We start from the raw sequence: 24,715 nt of genomic DNA on the forward strand, positions 1-24,715 counted from the left end.
CTAGCCCGGTCAACAAATGTAAAATAAAATAAAATAAATTAATGCAGACTAAGAAACTTTATAATCCTTAACACAGGTATCCTTTGTTCTTGCAGCTTGCTAAGAGAAACTTCCCTCACAGTTGGAGACAATTCTCATTAGGAGGGAGAGGTGTGGTCGCTTGATAGCTAGGGGCTGAGACATACCATTATAGAAAACTGACATACTCCAATTCACTTCTAGACTTTGATCCCAAAAAAGTCCTGGTTAAAGGACAGTTTGTTTAGTTACACAAATGTATCCCCCTTGGACACCTTTTACAAGGAAGGGGATACGTTGAGATCTATATTAATTAACTGGGGTACCCTGACAGGTTCTTTCATAAAAATCTTTTTGGAAGTATATGACAAAAAAGATAGTGGATTATATATACCATTATTGGGAATGAAAAATAGAGATGGAGTGAGGATGGGTGGTTTTGACCAAGCAGAACACCTTAGGCAGTATACTCACTATACCCAGGGCTTTGATCTTACTTATAACAGTGATGCTGAGGTGATAAGGGAACCTATTATCAGAAACTGGAAGATCTTTGAGGTTAGTGGAATTGAAAAACAAAAGGTGGGAAGTAACTCCCATATCATATATAAAAAGGAATGATTTTTAAAAACATTATTGAAAGGATGGGAAAAAAAACTGTGAATGGGCAGAATAAACCAAGAACATATAGGTGTTAGAGATGTAAATACTATCCCCATATAAAATAGTGTAAATGTATTCAGATTTATGGGTTTGGAAAGGTGAAGGGTCCCAAGTATTGTAACTGTTTTACAGAATGAATTGTATATTCAGCACAATGTAGGCCTTGCTCCTGTTTTTATATACGTAAGACAGAGAGAGCCCTTAAGGACAGAATTTACAAACATCTTTGTGTGATATTAAAGCTAAGGATCAAAGTGATGCATTATGGAGACACAAAGAAAAATACGAGGGACATTATTTATTTTTTTTGTAACTGATGTTACTGAATTAGATAAGAATGGGGAACCATGGAAATTAAAGCTCGAGATCAAGGAACTACATTGTCAGTTAAAAACTCATGCTATTAGATCACATAGTTTGAATGATTCAGTGTCCATGGCATGCATTTTAAAAATGAAGTCACTGGATTATTAAGTGTTTTATAATTTTTTATCTTCTGATGAAGACTCTATTGAGATGAAAGTGCTCAATCATTTTATTTATTATTTTAATAAAAATTATTATTTTTTTAACCAGTGATAGGATCCTCAGTGGCATTATTGATATTTGGATTCTGAGTTTGGTTAACATAATACTGCATCTTTCTACTTTTTCCTGTAATCTTTGTATTGGATTGAAAATAGATTTAGCATATCAAAATGCTTATTGATTATATGGCTAGATGTAGGATAAATATCCATGCATTTATTGTCACAATTTTTGATTTATTTATTTTTTATTATTCAAAATTAGTAAGCAATTTAGAATCAATTCATGGTGTGCATGTGATTTATTTTGGGGAGGGGATTCAAGGGTTTTAAGAGGAAGTTGACATATGCTTTATATTAACTCTGATGAAGCCCTACAAATGTTAACAGATGAAAGTGCTCAGTGTAATTGTTCCTGGTACCTTGCTCTATTTTAATAAAACTGAAATGGTGAAAAGTTTTAACTAACTACATGCATTTGGTTGGTCTACTGGAGTGCATTGTCTTCTTGGTCGGGGTTTCATGGTTTAGAAGTTCTTCATTGGGTTCCTGTTTTGAAACTTGTCACTATGGTCAAATAATTACAAGTGAACGCAGCGATAACATTACTTACCATGGTGGAAAGCAACATTGTGGAATGTTCATTGACAGCAATTACTCCTTCTTCAAGGCCATGTTTTTTCAACCTTTTGGATAATGATCTGAATTCTTTTTCAAGCCTTGCAGATGAATCTTGTATCCTAGTTCTCCATAATGGCAACCTACATGCAAAAAGGAACTGTAAATCTCAGGTACAGTATATGCGCACAATATATGTTTACCTTCCCAAGTTGGTGCTATTGAACACAAAGCACAAAAGAAGCTAAAAATATTTCACTAAATCATAACTAGGGATAATATTCTAAATATTTATGTTGTAACATACAATACAAAATGCATTAGTATTTAGAAATTATACCATGGCCAAAGACACTTTAAAAATCTTATTGTTAGCTGTTATATGTCTTGAGTGAGTTTAATAATCAGCACTGGCAAAAAAGATCAACTCCTGCATTTTAATAGCATTGTTACTTAGGAAAAGGGGACCAAGTGGCAGCCATTTTCTTTTTTAAGTTGCACTTTTTAATGGCTACTTTAGTCAGTTTTCAGGATAGAGAAACTAGTCAAAAACACGGACATTTTATACAAGACGAATAATAAAATGAGCAGTACCGAAATACTGCATAAAAATATATATCACCTGTGACTAACCAGACTTTCTTATAAGGGATGCAGCTGATGGAAACTTCAAAAAATGCTTTTTTTTTTACAACACATTAATGTAAACTGCTTATGAAGAACAAGTATTTTTTAGGTCCCTGTATTAAAGCTGATCATTGGCTGTTTGATTACCCCCTTTATGCCTCCACCTCCAGTCTGCTACTATCTCTTGAATTGAATGCTTGGCAGGATGAAAAGGGATTAGGGAACCTATAGGGAAAGAAGTGGGCATCCTTTTTCAGTACTGCCTCTTCTGATAAGGCTAATTTGGTGAGTTAGAAAGGGGGTCAGGTAATTTATAACCAAGGAGGTAAGTGAAGTTGGGCTGCCTGTGGTGTCATATTGCCTGCCTGTTCAGAACGTTTTCCACACATATGGCATAAAACCTTGTGCATGTACCACAAGAGCTTTCTAGGAGGCCATGCAATGGGAGTAGCACAGAGTTGTCACTTACCTGTGTGATTAACTCAGGTCTGTCAAAACCCTGTCTTCAGAAATAAGTACATTGTATACATTTCTCTGGTCTATACTAGCTAAATCTGTGCCCCAGATATACATCCATCCAATCTTCCTTGAAAAAAAATAGAGCATGGCAACAGCCTCTTTGTTCCGCTCCCTCATCAGCCAGCTGTAGCAGGTATATATGTTGCTAATCCATCTCAGGTTGCCTGGGTCTTAGTCATGGTTTTATATCTCTGTGCCATTGGAGCTGGTGATATGATGAGCAACTCATTAAATAAAAACTCACACCTCGTTCATTAATAAATATAAATGGTACACATCTACTACTGCACTGTATGCAGGACACAGACACATAGACATAGGTACACACACGCAAACACACACACACACACACACACACACACACACACACACACACACACACACACACACACACACACACACACACACACACACACACAAACTCAACAACTTGCCTCTGCTGAATATAATTTTGTATTTTAAAAACTTCATTGTTATAAAATAATTCATAAATTGCTGCTAATCACTCAGAACTCTGTCATGCCAGATTCCAAAACATTTGGGACAGCAAAGCAAAGTCATTCTTGAAGCAATAACTACTGCCACAAAGTCTCATGACAGTTATAGTTCCAATGAAAAGAGGATGGAGTTTCAACAGCTCAGCAGGGAACATAGTATTCAGTCACTGCTCCAAATAGTCTGGCAATGGCTCTTATGAGTATTGCACTTTAGAAACATTCCCTGTTACTCAGATGTTCTCTGTTAGTGGCAGTGTCAGACTGAAGCATGCCTGAAGGTTTTTGGATGCAGTAATATGCTGCCATTATGGCCAGTATGCAGTGAAGCTGAAAGGGGATGTAGGATTGAATAATAACAGTGTGCAAGACAGTTGATTTCTAACTATCTACTAAACATGGGTTATCTGTTGCTCTTATAGTAATGAAGATTAAAGAAGCAGATACACAAAATGTGCTGTGCAGTACAAGGGGGGAAAGCATCTAGTCATTATCTAAATGAACATGGCAGCTGTGTCTTAACAATGAGTTTCCAGGATGGAAAGGAGGGCAGTTGTCCCGTGGACAGCAGCTGGAAACCATGTGCAACTCTTAGTAAAATGCATGTAATACTGTTATATATATATATATATATATATATATATATATATATATATATATATATATATGCTGTCTATCTATGTCTCAGTAACACTGCATATAGTAGATTGTATATTTCAGCATAACTTGTGCTTACTGGCCACTACAGCATTTGGCTGATGTGATGGGTCAGAGCTCTTCAGGGACTGGAATACTGTACAAATGGTGTGCATTCACATACTGGATAGTCTTTCTCTTCCAAATCATGTATGTGGAAGATGTAGATCTGACATATATCCTGCTGTATATACTTTCTCTTTAGTAAATATAGACTTAGAGGACAAATCCGTTATGGTTCAATAAGGACAAATGGCAGTGTGGGGACAGGGAACCTAGCTAACAAGAGCTGTGTATGAGTACAGCCTAAGACATGAACCCCTGGACTAAATGTAATTGAACATGGAATATACGACACATTCGCATGAACTGCTGTATTTGCTTTGGTATTGGTGTAGTATGTATTATTATATTCGTCAGGTTTTGAAAAGTACTCATTTGCTTGTGAGAATTGTAAGGTTTTGTACCTTTGGTTACCGCATTTCCTTAAAAGTAAAATTCAAATTGGATGTATGGAGTAGAATATGGTAAACATATGTATACAGTCACATTCCTATATAAAAGTACAAAAGAAAATAATATCTAATATGTCTACCAACTGGAATTATGCTATTGTGAGAAAACAGAGATACACTCTGGAAATACTACTGTGTATATATGTCGTCAACATTTCAGAGCAGAGTAAGTGTTTATTATGTCACATATACATTTTCAATGACATATATTATGTAAATAGTCCTAAACTGGAGATACAATAAAACACAACCTGCTGCTGACCTTTATAGCCTATCTGGCAGTAAGCTTCCCTTGTTAGTTCTCATACTTTTATTTAATTACCCTAGCTCTCCCACCACTGACCATACTGAATGGCATAGCCCTACCACATCCCTAACTAACTCTTCCACCTGGTCCCTAACCCTAAACATAACACCTCCACTTTCTAACCCTAAAGTCTCCAATTGCTCCCTAAACCTAAAACTCTACTCCTGATCCCTAAATCTAAAGTCCCCAATCATTCACTAAACCTAAAACTCTACTCCCACTTCTTAACCTTCAACTCCCTTCCTGTTCCGTAAACCTAAACTCTCTAGTCCACTCCCAAATCATAAACTACCCTCCTGTTCCTTAAACCTAAAATCCCTGATTGCTCCCTAACCCTAAATTCCCCTCCTTTTCCCTGAACCTAAAACTCCCTTAACGTAAATCCCCTTCCCAACTGCTGTCTGAAACCCTAACCTTCACTTTCAGCCCTGTCCACTCCCTCCCTGTGACTCTTACCCTGCTCAAACTTGGCTACTGCGTCCAGGTGAGGTATGGCCGCCTCACTCTCTCCACATAGCTGGCACATCTAGCCTGAATGTATAACTGAGTTTAAACATGAGTGGATGTCTATGGGATCATCAAGACACCTAAATCCCTGGCTTCAAGATAGTGTACTTTGAGCACCTGTGACTTAGGCATTTAGACCATATAGGATAGCTTTCTTAGTTTTGTTCTGAATTTTGAAAATAAAAGCCTGAGACCTGTAATTTAGTAGATGATACATGTGGAATTAATATGCCTTAAATATAATGGGTATATAAAGATCAATTGAAAATTGGCCTTATGATTGGAACTATTTTGTGTCCTGAGGGTTTGTGGACTGGAGCTCTCTAAAAGAAAATTAATTACTGTTACACCAAGTTGGTTTGTGTATCATTTTTTAAGTAGATAACAACTGGGCAAAGCAAGGATCATAGAAGATGAGTACATTCCCATTAGTGTTCAACTATTTATTGTTTTTAAAGAAAAAAAAAAGCTTAGAAAACACCACCCTTTGTGAAGCTGATTCAAGTAACTGCAGGCTGATAGACACTGTTTTTCTTTTTTTCACTTCTAGCCTTTTATTTATTAAATCACGTATATCATAATACCATTTGATATTAAATTCTTGCTTCTATTTATATAGATACTACCACTTCTTCATTTCTATCACAAATATAGGTAGCCTATGATTTTTTGGACAGGGCGTGCTAGGGTAGGAAATGAATTCTGTAAAAAACACATCATCTTGGAGAGAATGCAGGTAGCTATTGAAGCAAGGTACTACATCAAGAAGAGACTGAAGCAAGCAGGGTCTGCCAGACTGCCAAGTAGTCAACACTCTACACTATTCTTTAAATCTGTGAATGCATGCAAATACCAACACCATTATGTCCTCTGCCCTTTTATATATATATAGGACAAGATATCCTTCTTGTGGCTGTCACAGAACAGTACCGTGTTACGGGTTCTAAAATGATAAGTATTGTCACTGATGCTTATTTGTCAGTTTTTTACTACTTCCAACCCTAAGAAGTTAAACTGGTGCATACTGCGGATGGAATGAAGGTGCATACTGCGGATGGAATGAAGGTGAAAGAGAAGCCCTTGGATTAGGGAGGTAGTCTGGGAAAAAGTTATGAAAGGAAGAAGTTGTGAAGACTCAGTCATAGCAGTAACAACTATGACAGTGGAAGCTAACTAACTAGCAGGTTTAAAGTAAATGTAAGGAACTTGGATACACTTTTCAGAAAGTGGTTGATCTGCTTAGACCCACTGGTCTATTATGATTATTATAAGAATGTTTAGTGTTTCTACTAAACTCCAGCTATGTGCACTGTTATAGCAAGAAAGCTGTTGCAACCAAGTGCCCTTGGAAATTTCTTCTCCAAGTATCATAACAGCTGGATGCTGTATAGGTAATAAATATGCCTTCATTGGACCGACATTGATGTACAGCTTTTGTGCTATTATTTTAAATGTATTAGTGTTTTATAGAAAAGATTTTCTTTTTAGAATGGTAAGTTGATAATGTACAATATCAATCCTTTCAAAGTCAGTAATAGGCACAAGAGTCAAGTGTTACCATCAGAACAACGTAAAGCACGCATTTGTCAAGGCCAAGTTATAATTTATATGTTTTGCTAATATTTTATTAACTTGCATTGGTAGACAATGCACAGTGCAAGCATTTGATTACGTAAAAATAATGTGCTTGATTTGAAAAAAAATGGAAATTGTGCTGTGCATGTCTGAACAGACTTAGAGAATGGAATACATTAGGATATTTTTGATCAAGTGTGCTGTGCATTCTTATGAAAATGGCTAAAACAGGCATAGTTAAATATAAGATAATTAAAGATTATGTGGAAAGGATTTTTATACCAGTTCCTTTTGCTGTAATTATGTTCTTGTAATGTACAGTGCACTTTCTGATTCGAAAACATATAGTTTTATTTTAGTGGAACTGTGTTTATTAAGTATAATAAATGTGTGTTTGTATTTACTGTATGCTGAGCAGAGGCCCAATTGCTTTTTGATTCTGTGCCATCTGACTCTAGCTTTTGATCATTCAATTGTGATGACAATTTATAGTGGAGAAGAGTTTGTAAACTTGGAAATCATCACATACTCATAAAAAAGTGTAGAATTTTGTTTTTTGGGCTGTCAAAGGTAGTGCAGAGTTTGATATAAAGAATCATAGAATCTCATAGTCAGTATGGAATCTTATTTTGATTTCACACAAAAACTGTTTGGGGGTCCTCTACAAACACAAAAAGTTGAAATTTTTATTTAAAATAAATAAATAAATAAAATCCTGAGGCTGTCAGGACCAAGGAGAGTGTAAAGAGTCTTTTCTGACAATCACTGAACCTTGTCAAAGTAAAGTTTTCTTTGAAAGAAGTTGAGTATCCATTTTTAAACAGGCGCACAGTCAAAAGGAGGGCATGCATTTGTCAGAATTTCAAGAAAAGCACACATTTTATTTTTAAGAAACACAGCACCTTAATAAAAATGCGAATGTTTTTCACAGAATCATGGAATCCTAACCTGTCAGCATGCTGCTGGTCTCGGCTATATGTGTTAAGCTTTTGATTCAGAACTTCTGAAAGCAGAGGTAGAGTCTAACCTCAGGGTAACATCAAATGGAAGGGTTTGTAATTTTTAACCAGGTAGGTGAACTGATCCAAATATGTATCCCCTCAAATCCCTGGAGAGAAATGAATACTGAAGCATGGAAGAAACCAATGTAGCATCATGGAGAAAATGTACAGGTACCTTAATGATGTATCAAGCAAATAAATCATTACTGGATAATAATAATAATAATAATAATAATAATAGTAATAATAATAATAATAATAATAATAATAATAGTAATAATAACAATAATAATAATAATCATACAGTGAAGAAGGTTTTTGTAGTAACTTTAGATTAGCCACCTCAATTAAGTGAACAAAACAAAGAGAAAAACGCTAACAGGGAATACAGAAGGATATACAAGAACAGGAGGATAGGAAATAAGCAGCTAAGTTCATCATTCAGGCCTGATTACAATTACAAACTAGTCTTGGCAGCAAAGGAAATACTGAGCCCAATTCTGAAAGACTTGCTCTCAGGCTTACTATGGTGTATGTCTGTCCTGATGCCAAAAGATTTGTTTTCGTTGTAGAAGACTTACTTTGGTGTAAGGTCTAACTATAAACAGACTTACACCAGGCGGACAGATTCCAAAAGACTGGCTTTAGGATTAAGCCACTGAGAACAAGTCTTTTGGAATATGGACCAATATTTTTCAGACATATAGAGGAATACAAGACATATTGACTTCAGACTATTCACTGGAGAAGTGGAGAAAGAACTGTAATAAAGCAAGAGACCAGACATACACTAATTGTGCTCCCTACCTCAATAGTTAGAAATGATAGAGTAACTGATATGGAGGGAAAATAGACAGAAAGTGGGAGAGATAAACGAATGGGGATACGACCAGGGAATAAGTAATGGAAGGTGATCAAAGTATCTCTTAGAGATAAACCACGGGGACCTAATAAACCATTAAAAATATTCATGCACTTTTTTATTCAATTCTGCCAAAGCCATAAAGTCAGTATGAGTGAGATTGTGGAATATTAATACTATGTAGGTGGTCAAAATGTCTCAAGTCTTGTTTATAAGCCTCCTTGAATAAAGTGACAAATGACTGACTTGGATATATGAATGTATTTACCTTTTAAGGGCAGAAGCTGAATTGTTTTAACTTAAAAAAAATGTTAATATTACATGTAAACAACTGTAAATCCATGACTGCTAATACCAAATCATCCTCAGCAGAAGGAATAAAAGACAATCCTTTAGCAGAAGGAATAAAAGACAATCTTTAGCAGAAGGAATAAAGGACAATCCTTTAGCAGAAGGAATAAAGGACAATCCTTTAGACAAAAGGAAAAGTTCATGTTCAGTCGAGATGATGCTAAAGAAGCTGAAAACAATGTTTTAGCTGCAATCAGTATCAATAAAGGTTGCATACATTTCAGCAATGTATCCACTATGGCCTAGTGATTTTATTGTCATTAATTAATTTTCTTGTCCATTTAATGTCTTGTATTATAAGTTCAAAGTCTAGTTTTGCAGAGATTTATTAATATATATATGTGAGCTCATTGTTAGTGCATGTTTAAAGTGTTTGTGTATCATCTTACAATAGGATTTGAATTTGCCAAGTATTCTGCATACTTTTGTGCTCCATAGCAACAACTGCTGATGTTTTACTTGGTAACATGGAGTAGCTGGAACACATTCCCTGTCAACATGTGGATTCAATGCTGTATTCCAATCAACATCATATACTAGTAAACTATTTCCATTGTATTTCAAACCTGTGGATATGTTACAAAGGAATTGTTTGTATATGGCACAAAGGGGATACAAGATCCAAATGTCACTTTAAAGTTATAAGCTAAAGATGACGGTATAAGTCTACAAAGAGTGCTGTAGTAGATGTGCACTAGATCATAAGGGCATGGAGATTTAGCAGAATCAAAACACCCCCCATGCTCTTCAAACCAGAATTCTTAATTAGCTGCTTAATCCATGCATATATTTTTTTAATTATATCTGTAAATCCATCTCCTAAATGTGTTTCTTGCAACCGAATTGTATTCTCCTTCCTCTGCTCCATCTGTCTGAATAGAATAGACTTCTCTGCTTGGAATAATATATGCCCCAAGCATGATCAGTGGAAGCACTGATACTTTTCTTGCTGTCATTTCTACATGGTAACATAGATTAGCATTATATGTTGTGGGTATACATACAGCCTTTTCAGTGAAATGTTATAGTCCAGCAATACAGTCATAAAGTAAATATGGATCTATGTTCATTTATCAAATAGCACTAACATTAAAAGTCTAATACTTGAACGTTAAACCCTCAAACATTAATATTACTGAAAACGTTTATTTTCAAAAGTAAAATCATCAAATCAAGGGGTGGCATAAGCCATACAGAATCGGGCTAGGCTTATAATTGCCCCAGGGCAGATAGCCTAGTATGAACCTATGAACCTAAATGGCCATAGTTAGCCAACATCACGAATGCCTGATGATGCTGTACACCTTGTCAACCAAGGTGGGGGACTCCACCCCTCACACCCCACAATGTCGGGGGCTGCATCCCCCCACATCCCCAAACTATATATACCAACTCCAAGATTGCACTTTAGTGGGGAATATGGCAAATTTATAAAAGGGTTTATTTAGCTTATCTTATGCATCTTGGTACTTCATGGTTGCTGGCCAGCTATGGCCATTCAATTATTTTATTTTCAAAGACAAGCATCTTGGTAATATTAATGTTTGAGGTTTAATGTTTGAGTATTAGTCCTTTGATGTTAGTTTTATTTAATGAACAAACATAGAACCAGTAAATACTTACTTAAGATGAAAATAGAAGAAAATGTATAAGCTAACATGAAAAAAAAGGAGGAAATATTATGCAAATGGACAGTAACAGAAATATGTAAAAGTTAAAAAAAGTGCATTACAAAAGGGGTTTAAATCACAGGGACTGGCACGACTACTCCCAAATCATGGCAGGCATAACAATTACAGTATATAACACCCAATATCAACAGTTCATGCTTGGCTTCTTTTTCCATAATAATGTTCAATGACACTTTTTTCCATATTGCATTTAGTTTTTTAAGAAATAAAAACTGGATGTTATATTTTTGTCATGCAGTATTTTTCTTATGGTCATGAATAATCATTTCTTCCAGAACATTTCACTGGAAAAATCTATAAATTCACATAATTGCCTCATTCAATTGAATTAATTTCTTGTGAATTGCAACAAATAAAATTTTATAATATGTTGATTGCATGACCTTTGCTATAACTAGTCTTTGTAAGATGAGCTTGCTGAACAAATATTCTTTGATACCTACCTTTCTGAACAGGTTGAAATTTTTCTGAACCTAATTTATGTAGAAATTTATTTATTTTTTTGTTACATACATTTTAATCAGTTTAGTACTTTCATCTCAAGCAATGCAAAACTTTATCAAAATAAAATCCATGGTAAAACATTTTCTAATTTTAAAGTAAAAACTTCAGTTGTGATAAATTATTCATCCCATCATCTGTTACGTAGCAATTTGTTAAAGATTTCTGTATCAATGCTTACAAGCTGACTCCATTGTACCATGCCTCAGGAATGCTAAATGTACAACAAATGATTTCTGTATCAATGCTTACAAGCTGACTCCATTGTACCATGCCTCAGGAATGCTAAATGTACAACAAATGAGTACCATTGTTGCTTTAGATACTACTACTTATATTGCTTGTATATCAATTTTTCTTTCTTATAACACTTCTTGCCAGAAAATATTCAAGTCTGATATTGAGAAAATGACTATAAAAAGAAATAATAATATGTATGACTTGAATCTGGAAGACAGCTGAGCTTTGGAGCTAGTTTTATATGTCTGTCCCTCTCGTACTATTATTGTATGCACTGCTCAAGACAGAAAAATTCCCTAACACCTCCAATATACCCAATAGTCTTTGGAAATGGGTGGCTAATTGAGCCCATGTCTATGTATCTAGAGAGAGAACTGAAAAAGTACTGGCAAGATATTCTAAGTAACACAAAGGACATTGGAGATATTCTTCCCAGAGATGTATATGTCATACTGCTTTTACTAAGGGCAGTGATGAGGTCTCATTTGAATACTGCCTCTACTCTGGTACTGCATCCAGACAGGAATACTAATCTGGCAATTTGTGCACTGAAGGAGAGAGTGGTAACAAGATAACAAAAGTAAAAGGTGGAGCCAAGTTATGAATACAAGGCCAAACTGCTAAGTATGCACATGCTGGATAACAGAAGGGAATGTGGGGACATGTTCTAATGTACAGCATCTTATACTGGGAGTGAGCAGGCTTGTGCAGGACTGTATATAAAGTGCATGACATAGTTAGGGAATAGGAAATAAAGGTGGTATGATTCAGACCAGCTTCAGAAAACATTATTTCACCAAGATGGTGAAGGGACCTGAAAGTGCATTAGCAGAAGGCTACTCTATGTAACATCATGAGTCAGTTGTTGGAAAATCATTCCAGTGATCACAGCTCAGCAAAACTGTGCTCCAGTAGTTAAATAAAACAAGTGTTTTATCCTGCCACTTGAACTTGTATAAACCAACTTCATACACTGGGAAAAGAAGTAGTTCTCTAAAACAGTTCACAGCAGTCCCAACCAATCATAAATTTCAAACACACTTGCTCAAGCAGGTTATTTTTGACGGACCAGTCATCAAAGAAACATGCAACAGCCTTGCCAGAGACAGCATGGTGAGGTGTAGCTTGGTGATGGATTTCGCAGTGTCTAGGATAAGTGATCAAAGGGTGGGAAAGCATGTGTCATCTGCATAGGGCCTGCTTACTAGTAACACTCAGTTATCCTTAATGGATGAAAGGTCTTCTGTGGACATCTACATGTTGACAGGAACCATGGAAAGAAAGTGACAAAGACAGGTAGAGGAAAAGAAGGAAAGATAAGGAAGGAAATAAAGTAGTTATATGTCCTTAACAAAACCTGGGAAAGTTGAGCCCCAGGTCATCGTATTCACATTTTGTGAAGGACTGCATGGCAGGTGTTTCATAAGCATTGATCTTGTCTAACTACAATCTTGTTATCAGAAGTCGTATTAAATTAATACAATATAATTCAATGTTGAAAAGGGATAATCATTAATGGCTGGTACATTTCTGCAGTAAGTCACCTTTATCAGACCACAATACACTCAAAGGTAAAGGGTAGTTATTTACTTAATTGTTTTGTGAGATATCTGTATATGAGCAAGGACTTTTTCTTACAATGCACATACTGATTATTACATTTTGTATTCAGAGATACTCCTTATTTATTATTTCTAGTCATAAATGATTACTGTTTCACATCATACTATCATCTATTTTATTTTTTGGAATGAAACAATTCCAATACAGCATACCTTTACTCAGTTTGGCTTTATAAAACCATGTGTTCTCACTCTGTAAAACACTGACCAAAGCAAAGAAGACAATGTACTGGCACATGGTTTGTTCAGAGGTTAAATTTCAACTGACTTGGCAGCGTACTTTTTGTGAAAAATTGCATTGCTGCCAACAACTGCAGTGGCCTTCTGTGTGTAACTATGCTGGCCTGGAAATATTTGCATTTGTAAAAGGATAAAGTGTTCCCAGTCTGAGCCTGCAAACAGTCCATTTGAATCAGTGTTCTAGCCCATTTAATAAATGGCAAATTAATAAAATCAAGCGTAATATCCTTTTAAAGATACATCATATATATATATATATATATATATATATATATATATATATATAGATATGTATATATCAGCAAATGTGCTACATTCATTTTAACTATAATAAAATCCCTTTTAAGAGTTGAATTCCAAAAAAGGAAAAAAATACCCAAGTTTCAAATCTTAATGTTTTCACTGTTGTTACAGCTGAGTAGAAAAATATGGAATCATTTGTACTACGTGGTACTACTGACTATAGAATTACCTGGATAAAATAATCCAGAGTACTACAAGTAAGTCATGGCATAGCAAACTTGTTATTCATAAATAAGCCTGGCTGTCATTTGAGAGATTAACCATTGCATGTTGAAATGCCTTGAGTGGGGATAATGGGTGCACCGTAAGCTTTTGATAAAGAAAAACAAATGATAAAATCATAATACATACAGTTTCATGTCCTAAGAACCATTATTTCCACTAAAGAATACCAATCCAACACTTTTCAGATGAAAGTCAATGTTACAGTTGCAGCATTTATTAGATTCCATGTCTTAAACTGATTTTATAAATCACAATAAATCAAAAAAAGTTTAATTTACAGATTATAGGCAATTTACATTATACTGATAACTTTTAAAGCAAGAAAGATGCTGACAGCAATATCTTTGTTACTCATTTGTGAATTTTTATACGAGGCCTGTCAGTTCTGTCAATATTAACAGGCAATATTAAACATCTACCTGTATCTTTCTGCTGATTCTAGAGAAATACTGGATGATTTCACTAGGACTGAATGAGTGAAAGAGAACAAAATATTTTCACTCAGATTTATAACATTAACTTGACTGCCAAAATATCAAAAGTCAGGGGATCACATTCAGAACAGCAAAAGCCCTGTGGAGCTTCAACCACACAAATACACACACGTATGTGTGTGTGTGTGTGTGTGTGTGTGTGTGTGTGTGTGTGTGTGTGTGTGTGTGTGTGTGTGTGTGTCTGTGTGTGTGTCTCTCTCTCTCTAACTCTCTCTCTCTCTCTCTCTCTATATATATATATATATATATATATATATATATGATTGCATTTCTTTTCATCACCGATGAATTTTCATCAACATAAAATCTGTCATGAAAGTTCATTGGTGCTCACTTTCATATAAAAAAGCAAACCGAGGTAAGGTCATCACAAATTAAACAAATATATTACATTGGCGATCACCCAAAATAACCCCAGTCTTTACTTGTATGTGTAGTGCTTCACCCCTATACTCCAGGAAATTAAATATACTAACTCTGCAGTCACACAATTGCAGAGAAAGAGGATAAATCCTGAGATTATATTACAGTGGAACTTCATTATTTAACTGGAGTATAATTTGACCACTGCAAACAATTGATATAATTTTCCAGAAATTGTGGCACAAGATAAATATAAATATATAAAACTAAAGGTACTGAAATGATTTAGAAGACCTGCAAAACTGACAGTCAGTAAAACAAGGAACAATGTTTTGCAAGGGGACTATATTCCTTGGCCACACACCAATTTATTTTTACGACCTGACTGCACAGTCACACAACCACTGACAAGTCTAAAGCTCTACAAACTGTGATGTTCATGAATAATGCACAGGTTTTATTTTTAACATATGCATTAATCCCATGCCTCAACAAGTAACTCTATTGCACAGGCTGAGAGAGAATTTCCATGTCTTAACTTCAGATTGCATCAAACTAGTGTGGCCAGTGTTCAAAACATACAAATTAACAGTTCCTAATCAACTGAGAAAACCAATGCTTGAGATGATAGTGAAATTATATCTGGGAATAGTGAAGTGCAGAAAAAGCAACAAGGGATGCAATACTTATGCCAGGATTGTCAACTGAGGTCAAACAAAAGAAGAAAAAAGATAACATACCCAGTTCCAAATTGCCCATTGAACAGAGTGGGTGTAGATTTTTTAGAGAAGCCATGCACCCCTTGTGGATTACTATTCCAAGTGTCTTAAAATAATCAAACTGAAAGATACAAGTGTAAGTATAATTAATACATTAAATTAAAAGTTTAAAACAGGGGACACCTGATTTTCTTATATCTGAGAAGGCTCCACAGTATATATTAGAAATTCAGATGTTTTGTGTATAAATAGGAATTCACATACATAATGAGAAGTCGACACTATTATCAGCTAAATGACAAGTGTTAAAAACTATCCTAATAGTAAAGAATCTCACAGGAAACAGATGTAGTAAACGTTATGAGGGCTGTCATCTTACAGTTTTGGAGTTTTGGAATACTCCACCATCCTGATTCAGAAGAAAACTGAAAAGCAGTTTGTAATATAATTTACATTAGAGATACTCTATAACCAACAGAAAGTAAAGGAAGTCTTGGAAAAAAAACATAGGCAGAGAGACAAATGGTACTATGAAAGGAACTGCAGAAAACTCTCAGACTTACAGGATGGAGACAATGCAAGACTCCAAAGCCATAGGAAAGTCAATAGTACGAAGCTGAATTAGCTGGCAAAGCAACCAAATTTCATTGTAGTTCATGGAATATGGTATCCTGTATGAAAGCAACTATGGACATCTATACAGGAAAACTATATCAAAGTTGTGGTATCAGAAAAATAAGGAAACAGAATGTGCATAAGCAGTCCTTTTGGATGAAATGACTCTAAAAACTGTGATGATGAAGAGCTGAAGAAGCAGATTCCTGAAGTCATGGCTTCATATGAAGTTGTTACATAACAAGAATTCTCCAAAAGTATATCACCAGAAGTCCAACAGAAACAGTCCTATTAAATTCTCCAGATATGCTAGACAGATGAAGAAGACGGACAGATGTGTGGACTCTTCCAAAATTAAACCTGACTAGAAATGAAAAGTTCATTATTAAAAATGTACCTGACTATGTGAAAAGCTGATTTTGGTTTAACTATCCCAGGACATGCACAGTATAGTGTTAAGGCTAACTTACAGTGTTTGGTATAGTATAACGTATAGCATCCCATGAGTATTTGTATATATTTTATAGCATTAAAAAACGGAATGCTAGATATGGGTACATATACCTTTTCAGTGTTGATTAGTATATCATATGGTACACAAAAGTCCTACGGTTTAGATGACATCTGCTATGTGTTATTTACTAAGTTTTCCGACATGAAAAATGCTACATGCAGCATGATTATATGTCTTCAAAATAACATGTGACTTATAAAATAAGTTGCATTTGGAATTTAGGCTGTCTGAAATTGTATATTTACTTGAGAAGTGCTGGAAACATCATGTTACCACTAAGAATATTATTCAAAATGAAGGTCAGAGATGTAATTCGTCACTAATGAGTAGATCATGATTTTTCAAAAAGATAGTGTGAGGTTGGTTTCAGGCTCTGTGTCATTTTCTTTTATTGGCAGCAAGATGCTAGACTCATTTGTTTTAACTGTTATGTTACAACATTTGTTGTAGAAGTATTAGTTTCCATAGGTGTAACTTTCACCTGATTTCGGACACAACCATATAAATGGTTCCTTCAAGATGCTTGAGATAGACCATTGAAAAGCTGATCTGGCTTCATTAGTGTGTAGCAATCATGTTCTGACTACAAGCCTGATGACCTGCAGTCAGTTACTCATACTGGTGGGGGCAGTGAAGACTGGCTGGCCTTTATTTGAGTGTGGTACTGTATTACTGGGGTGCATGTTCCCATTGTTGTATCCCCATTGAACACCATAAGCCACACAGGACTGCTGGCTTCAGGGGAGAAGGACTGCCCTGAGGGGCTGCATCATTCTCAGAAGTGAATAATATGGCCTCATTGATACCCACTGAACTGTGAACGCTGAGTATGTTCCTAGGCATGGAAAAAAATAATAGCTGTCTAAATAATGGCCTTCACGGTCTTCATCTCCATTTCAAAAAAGGGATCTGACTTGTATAATCCTTTTTTATTAGTACTAAATGATTTAATGAAACTGGTCTTTATGTTAGAAAACTTGTAGCAACACTAGCTTCTGTAGTTTATTGTAACTTGAACATGTGTTTGATACAGCCATATAAATGGGTCCAGGGGTGTAGCTAGGGTTTTCAAATTTGTACTCACAGCTCTCAGACTGCTACCCCCCTCCCCAGCCAAGCTACGGCCATTCTCGTAATTCACGGTTTGCTCTTTTAGTGTCGATGAAGAGGCATTTGCTGTAATGCCTCTTCAGTAATATAATATAAATTCACTCAAACTCGGTTCCTTGAATTGAAAATTAACCTGAAATGTCAGTTCTTTGAAAAATGCAGCATGGTAGTTGGGGGTAGAGAATTTATGCTTTTGTTTTCTGTAACTAAGGTACAGGTTTTGAGCTTGAGTAAATTACTAACCACCTGCTACCCCTAACTAAGATGTTTCATTCACACACACACACCCCTACAGTACCTACCTCTTAGTGCAAGAAAGTACCTACCTCTTAGTGCAAGAAATATGGACAAAGCCTAAAATAAACAGGGACAGATATTAAATAATGCTCTCGTGAACTTAGAAAGTTGCTAGAACAGGATTTGTGCTAGTATGAATTTTTCTAAAGGACATGAAGTCTGAAACTCAAATGTCTGTCATTATTTAGCAACTTCAACCTTCAATGATTTTCTAGAAAATCACAAAATTTATGAGGAACAGACAAAAAATATGGGGCAAAAATCTGGACATTCTGCAAAATTTGGACAGTTGAGAGGTATGCTACCTACCTAACACACACACACACACACACACACACACAACATCTTAGAGCAACAAACTCATAAATAAAACTGAGGCAAAGGCCCAAAAATAAGGACATTTTTTTAAATATTGCTCTTATAAACTTAGAAAAGATAATAGAATAGAAGTAGGTCTTGCATTAGTACGAATTTTCTGAAAGGTATGAAATCTGAAACTCAAATGTCTGCCATTATTTTCTAACTTCAGTCTTTAACAATTTGCCACTAATTTGCCAGAAAACCGCAGTTTTATGAAAAACGGACCAAAAATGTGATGCAAAAATATAAAATTGCCAGACAATACAGCTGGGAACCAGTCAAAGAAGGGACACCATTTTAATGTGAGCACAGTTAACTTAGAACAGCTAACAAAATTAGAGAATCTACATGCATTTCTGAAATAAAAGTAATGTATAACTCTGATCATTACAGTTATTTATAAAAAGTAAACCCTCCACGTTTTCTTCCAAAATTGCTATTTTGCGGAGAGATTATTAGGGGGAGAGCAACATTTTGAGCCAAAATTGGGGACAGTTGAGAGGTTTGGATAGTCCTAATTCTATAAAGCAATTTATTTGCACATACCTCTCAACCTCTTAATGCAGGAAATCTGGACAAGGCCAAATATATTGGGGGAACATACAAACAGTACTAAAAATTGACCTTGTATAAACTTAAGACAGTTGATAGAATATCAGGTCTTGCTTTAGCATGTATTTTTCTGAAGATTATGACGTCTGAAACATAACGCCGGTCATTTAGTGACTTCATTCCTAAATGATTTGCCAGAAAAGTTTTATTTTGCATTTTACAGCACGAACACCAATAAATATCTGTTAAACAAAGCAATGCAGTCTCACAATGAAACTAGACTTAGCATTAAAACTTCTCTGCCCTTGAAACTCACATTCATTGAGACAGCATTGAAACCCACATTCAAAGAAAATACATGTTGCCAGTGGCAGATAAAGATTAACTTTGGGCTGTTTTCAAATCATAGGCCCCTTGCACATGAAACATACACATGCTCCTTGATACACCTTCCATCATAAAAAGTCTACTCAAACTTCTACAGTCCACCAGTATCAGTAAATATGCACAATCTCTGAACTAGTAAAAGCCATCTACATAATTCCACATTAGAGAAATCTGTAACTAATGAAGAGGCTGCTGCTAGCAAATAACTTTATATTTCATGGTTTCATCTACAAATAATGTGCCTGTTGCCCTTGAGGAATAAATTGCCTATGTTGCATTAAAAACAATGATACGCTAGTAATATTGCAATAGGGAATGGATGGCAAACTGATAACAAGTTCATAGTTGCTACTAGATATCTTCGCCAAAACAGGCTACAGCATCCACCCCCCTTTACAACACAATACAGTATCAGCAATGCAACTACCTACTGTGGGAGAAGAACCTACAGCCTTCTGCATCAAAAGCAAGTACACTACCTGTTGTGCTATTAACAGTACAAGCAGACTCAGCATAAGCAGCACTAAACTTAAGTTCCCCTGCAGCTCTCAGCTCCTTGTAAAATGTCGACGCTTAGCTGTATCTCTGAACTTTGCAGCACAAGAAATCTGGAAAAAGCCAACATTTATTGGGGGGGGGGACAAAAGCCCAAAAAACAGGGACACATTTTAAATATCACTTGTATAATTTTGGAAAGTTGCTAGAATAAAATGCTGCATTATCACCATGCATGTCTTGAACCCAGAACCATATTCACTATAGTCAGTGCAACATACCACTATGCTAAATCAGCAGTTTGAAAAATAGGAAGACAAACTTAATGGCTATCATTTAGATAGCTCTCAACCTCTTAGCACAAAAAACCTGGACAAACAAAGCCAATAATGAGGGAATACAAGTTCAGTTCTCACTTCACACCTTAGCACAAACAACCTGGACAAACAACAAAAACAATAATGGGAGAAATACAACTTCAGTTCTCACTTCTCACCATAGCTCACAACCATTATAAAAGTAAATCTGAACAAAGTTCAGAAATGGTGGTGGTTAGGGACTTTAGGATCTTCTTACCCTGAAGCAAAGGTACAGGGTTTGAGCCTGAACACCTATACCCAGCAGGTGTATTATGTGGGGGGGGGCATTTACACACACACACACACACACACACACACACACACTTCAATGTTTGCCATCAGTTCAAATAATTGCGCTTGTTCAAAGCCTTTACACTTACTTCAACGTTTGCCATCAGTTCAAATAATTGCGATCGTTCAAAGCCAACACATACACTGTTTGCTATCAGTTCAAACTGCCGCTAGCTGGACACACACACAATTGCCTACAATATCTGTTTGTTGCGCTTGCACACACTTACTTCAATTGATTGCCTTCCATTTGTGAACGCTCTTGCCTTCCAACTCAATGATAATCCATCCATTTGCTTTGTTTCCCGCTCACAGCCAGCCGGACATAATGTGAGCTCACTTCCGACTGGCTGGTATCCTTCTTAAAGGAGCCAGCACCTCCTTAAAAAGGAAGAAATATGTACGTTTGTTTGTTTTTTTTTTTTTTTCAAAAAAGCTACCCCCTTCTAAAAAAGTTGTACTGAAATCAGTACAGTGCGTACGCTTCCCGACATCCCTGAATGGGTCATTCAAGATGCCAGAGTTAGAGCATCAAAAACCTGACTCTGTTTCCCCATACCAATGAAACTAGATCAGCTTTTTAAGGATGCAACTCAAGCTTCTTTAATTTGGTCTTTAGGACTGAAGGTTCCATTCTTGATCTTAGTGAATCCACAGTTTATGATCTCCTACAGATTTATTCTATAGTCTGTTTACAACCTACCCTCTGGAACAAACTTCCCTTGCAAGTTAAACAAAATAACAACTTAATGTCATTCAAACTAACCCTAGATTATTGGATGGATAGCTTTAATTTAGTCTGAGACTGACCTAGTCTGATGTTTTTCAGAAGGCATAAGTACATCACGAAGGTGGTTAATGGCAAGCTGTTTTAGGCTTGTGACTCCTTTGCCCTCTATTTCTTATGATCCTATGATCCAATGGTGACTGTGAGTGCCTCAACTAGGTCCTGATGTATTATAGTGGAAAGTAAACCTGTGCATAGGTAGTCTGGGCTTTCTTAGTCTCTCCAATACTGACCAGTGGTCATGATGACAAAATCTATTTCTTTTGTTTAATGGCATACAGGTACTGTCTACACAGCTGTGAGCACTATTCATCTATATATGGAGGTCTGAGAGTATGTGCAATTAGCAGGTCTTACTTAATGGCATATGGTGCTTTGGGGAGGCCTGAGGGCTTTTTATGCTACTCCTGTGAAAAGATGTCAGTGACAGTATAAAGATGAAACTGGGCATCTTGAGGCAATGTAGAATTTGCCTCATGTACACAGACAACCCTCTCCTTCTGCCACCCAACACTACAACCTGTGAGACATGCACTTATCTAGCCAAACTGGAGGTAAAGCTCTCTCCAACCAAGACTGAACTTGACAGTCATGAGGAGAAGGTAAACATTTGCACCACAACACACTCATCATATAGTCTCACTAAACCTACACCACCAAAATCCACAGATAGTAACACAAAAACATTCGCAGAGGCTCTCAATAATAATCTGTCTAAGCAACAGAGACCTCCAAAGCATAAATGAAAGCAACCTCCATCCCCTAATACAACCCAGATGACACATAGCCCACAGACTCAGTGTGCCACTCAACCACAGCCAATAAGGTAAAACAATTTCCCCAACACACTAGTCATAGGTGACTCTATAGTCAGGCACACTGATGTCCCACCCACTAGGCTAAACAAGGAGAAGGTTACTGTCAGCTGCCTGTCGGGTGCCGGGATCCACCACATAACCCACACACTCAGGTCACTCCACAACAAGTACAAATATGACTCTGTCATTGTCCATGTTGGTGTGAATGACCTGAGACGTACCTCCCTGGACTACATGAAAAGAGACATGGAAGAGCTCTCCGAACTTGTAGCCCAGGCAGGTATGACCCTAGCCCTGAGTAGCATTCTGCCATCACCCCAAATGATACCACAGTACAAGGACAAAATGATTGACTTCAACAATTGGCTAAGCTTCTGGTGTCATTCTAAGGGGATCCAGTATCTGTCTGCTTGGGGTGACATGGTCGACAGACCACAATGCTTTGCCACAGATGGCCTGCACCTGTCGCCCCTGGGATACTGGCTAAGGCTCTTGCTGCCCCTATAGTGCATTTTTTAGGCAAGGTTCAAATAACAAATTCACCACCATAACAGGAACAGGAACAGGCAAGCAAAAACTGAGGGTAATGCTATTCAATGATAGAAGTCTAAATCTCAAAATGCACTCACTCAAGGCACTCCTTAAAATGGAGAACATTGATATCTGTGCAGTGACTGAGACCTGGTTCAAGGCTCCAGACAGCACCCCTGCACTACCAGGCTATAACTCATACCACACTTTTCGGCCATGTAACCTAGACCGAAACACCAAAGGAGGAGGTGTGTCCATATTCATTAAGGATATCCATACCTCCAGGCTAGCTGCTCAGCATAATGTATCCAAGGTTATCCAAGTGCAACTAACTCTGGGCAAAACTGCAATCCAAATTGTAGCTTGCTACAGATCCCCCACCATGCCCCAGGATTCCCACTTCTCTTTTCTTGATGTACTGGAAAATATTAGGGTTCAACCAAACACACTAATAATGGATGACTTTAACTACCCCACCATTAACTGGGAAAACTACTCGTGTACCAACTCCTTAGCTCAATGCTTTCTGGAATTCATAAACTCCAGTGCCTGGATCAGCTTATCCACACCCCCACCAGGGGCAACAATATCCTAAATCTAGTCATTACCAACATGAGTGACCGGTGTTCCACACCTGAAGTCAACTCTTTGTTGGTCCGATCCGACCATAAGCTAATCACCCTTGATATCTACATCCCGCCCCCACCTCCCATTAAGAAAACCATGGTAAAAATTTCTCCAAAGCCAACTTCATGCTTCTTAAGACAGAAGTGGTGAACTTCATGACACCCATGCAGATGGAAAATACAGTTACAACTGCTGAATCCTACACAAATGCACTCTATAAGCACTTACACGAGTGCATGGATTGTGCTATCCCAAACAGAACCAAGACACTAACCTCCAGAAAAAGGAAGCCAATCTGGTGGTCCGCAGCCATAAACAAATTGTACAACAGAAGGAAGAAACTGTTGCATAAGAGTGTAAAGTCCCATGAGAGGAGGATCTTCCTGGTCAGTCTCAGTAAGAAGCTGAGATCCCTTATAAGAGCCTCCAAAGGTAGCTACAAAAACAAAATCGCCACTAATTCTAAGGACAACCACAAAGCATTCTATAGCTATGTCAAGAATCCCGATGGCAGCACCCAGATCTGCTCTGAGTTACAGCACAAAGGCACGAAAATTACAGAACCAACTGATATTGCCAACATCCTGGCAGATAGATTCAGTGCTAACTTTACCCCCCCTCACCCCCTAAAGGGCCTATATCTATACAGGAAGAATGCAGAGTCTCTGTAATCACAACTATGCTGGTAAAAGCGGCACTCTCTAAAGCCAAAAACACAGCATCCATGGGACCGGACAACATCCCAGGCTGCGTTTTACATGAACTTCAGAACGAACTGCCTCCCCACTTAAGCACCATGTTCAATAATAGCCTCACATCAGGCTTTGTGCCCACTTATTGGCGCACAGCAACAGTTATCCCACCCCACAAAGGGGGAGCCACCACTGAGCCCGGGAACTATTGACTTATTAGCCTGACAAGCCTGGTCTGCAAGGCCATGGAATGTATCATCATGGAACTCATAAACAGACATTGGTAACCTCCAAACTCTGGATCACACCCAGTTCCGGTTTGTGAAAGGCAGCTCATGCCTCCTGAACCTGAGCGACTTCTTTGAGGCAGTCACCAAAGCCGTAGATGAGGGTAAGGTGGTTCACACAGCCTATCTTGACCTCGCCAAGGCTTTCAACACCATCCCCCCATTCTGGAATTATAGCTAAACTCACTAAACTAGGTATAAATCCCTATGTCACAAGATGGGTTGCCAACTGGCTCACTGACAGAACCCACACTGTAAAAGTTGCAGACTCCAAATATGACCTCAAAGCAGTGACAAGTGGAGTACCACAGGGTT

At 37.0% G+C, this 24,715-nt stretch overlaps 1 protein-coding gene across 1 annotated transcript in view; it reads right to left on the reverse strand.

Moving 5' to 3' along the window:
- The window catches only part of LOC122798394 (SITS-binding protein-like), a 449,240-nt gene that overhangs the window by 213,097 nt on the left and 211,428 nt on the right, over positions 1-24,715 (reverse strand). Inside the window, exon 4 of the mRNA XM_044067300.1 lies at positions 1,822-1,969. Coding sequence (XP_043923235.1) covers positions 1,822-1,969 — 148 coding nt within the window. The remainder of the gene's footprint in view (positions 1-1,821; positions 1,970-24,715) is intronic.

The sequence above is a fragment of the Protopterus annectens genome, chromosome 3.part1 (genome assembly GCF_019279795.1).
Source record: "Protopterus annectens isolate FY-2018-M chromosome 3.part1, PAN1.0, whole genome shotgun sequence".
NCBI lineage: Eukaryota > Metazoa > Chordata > Ceratodontiformes > Protopteridae > Protopterus > Protopterus annectens.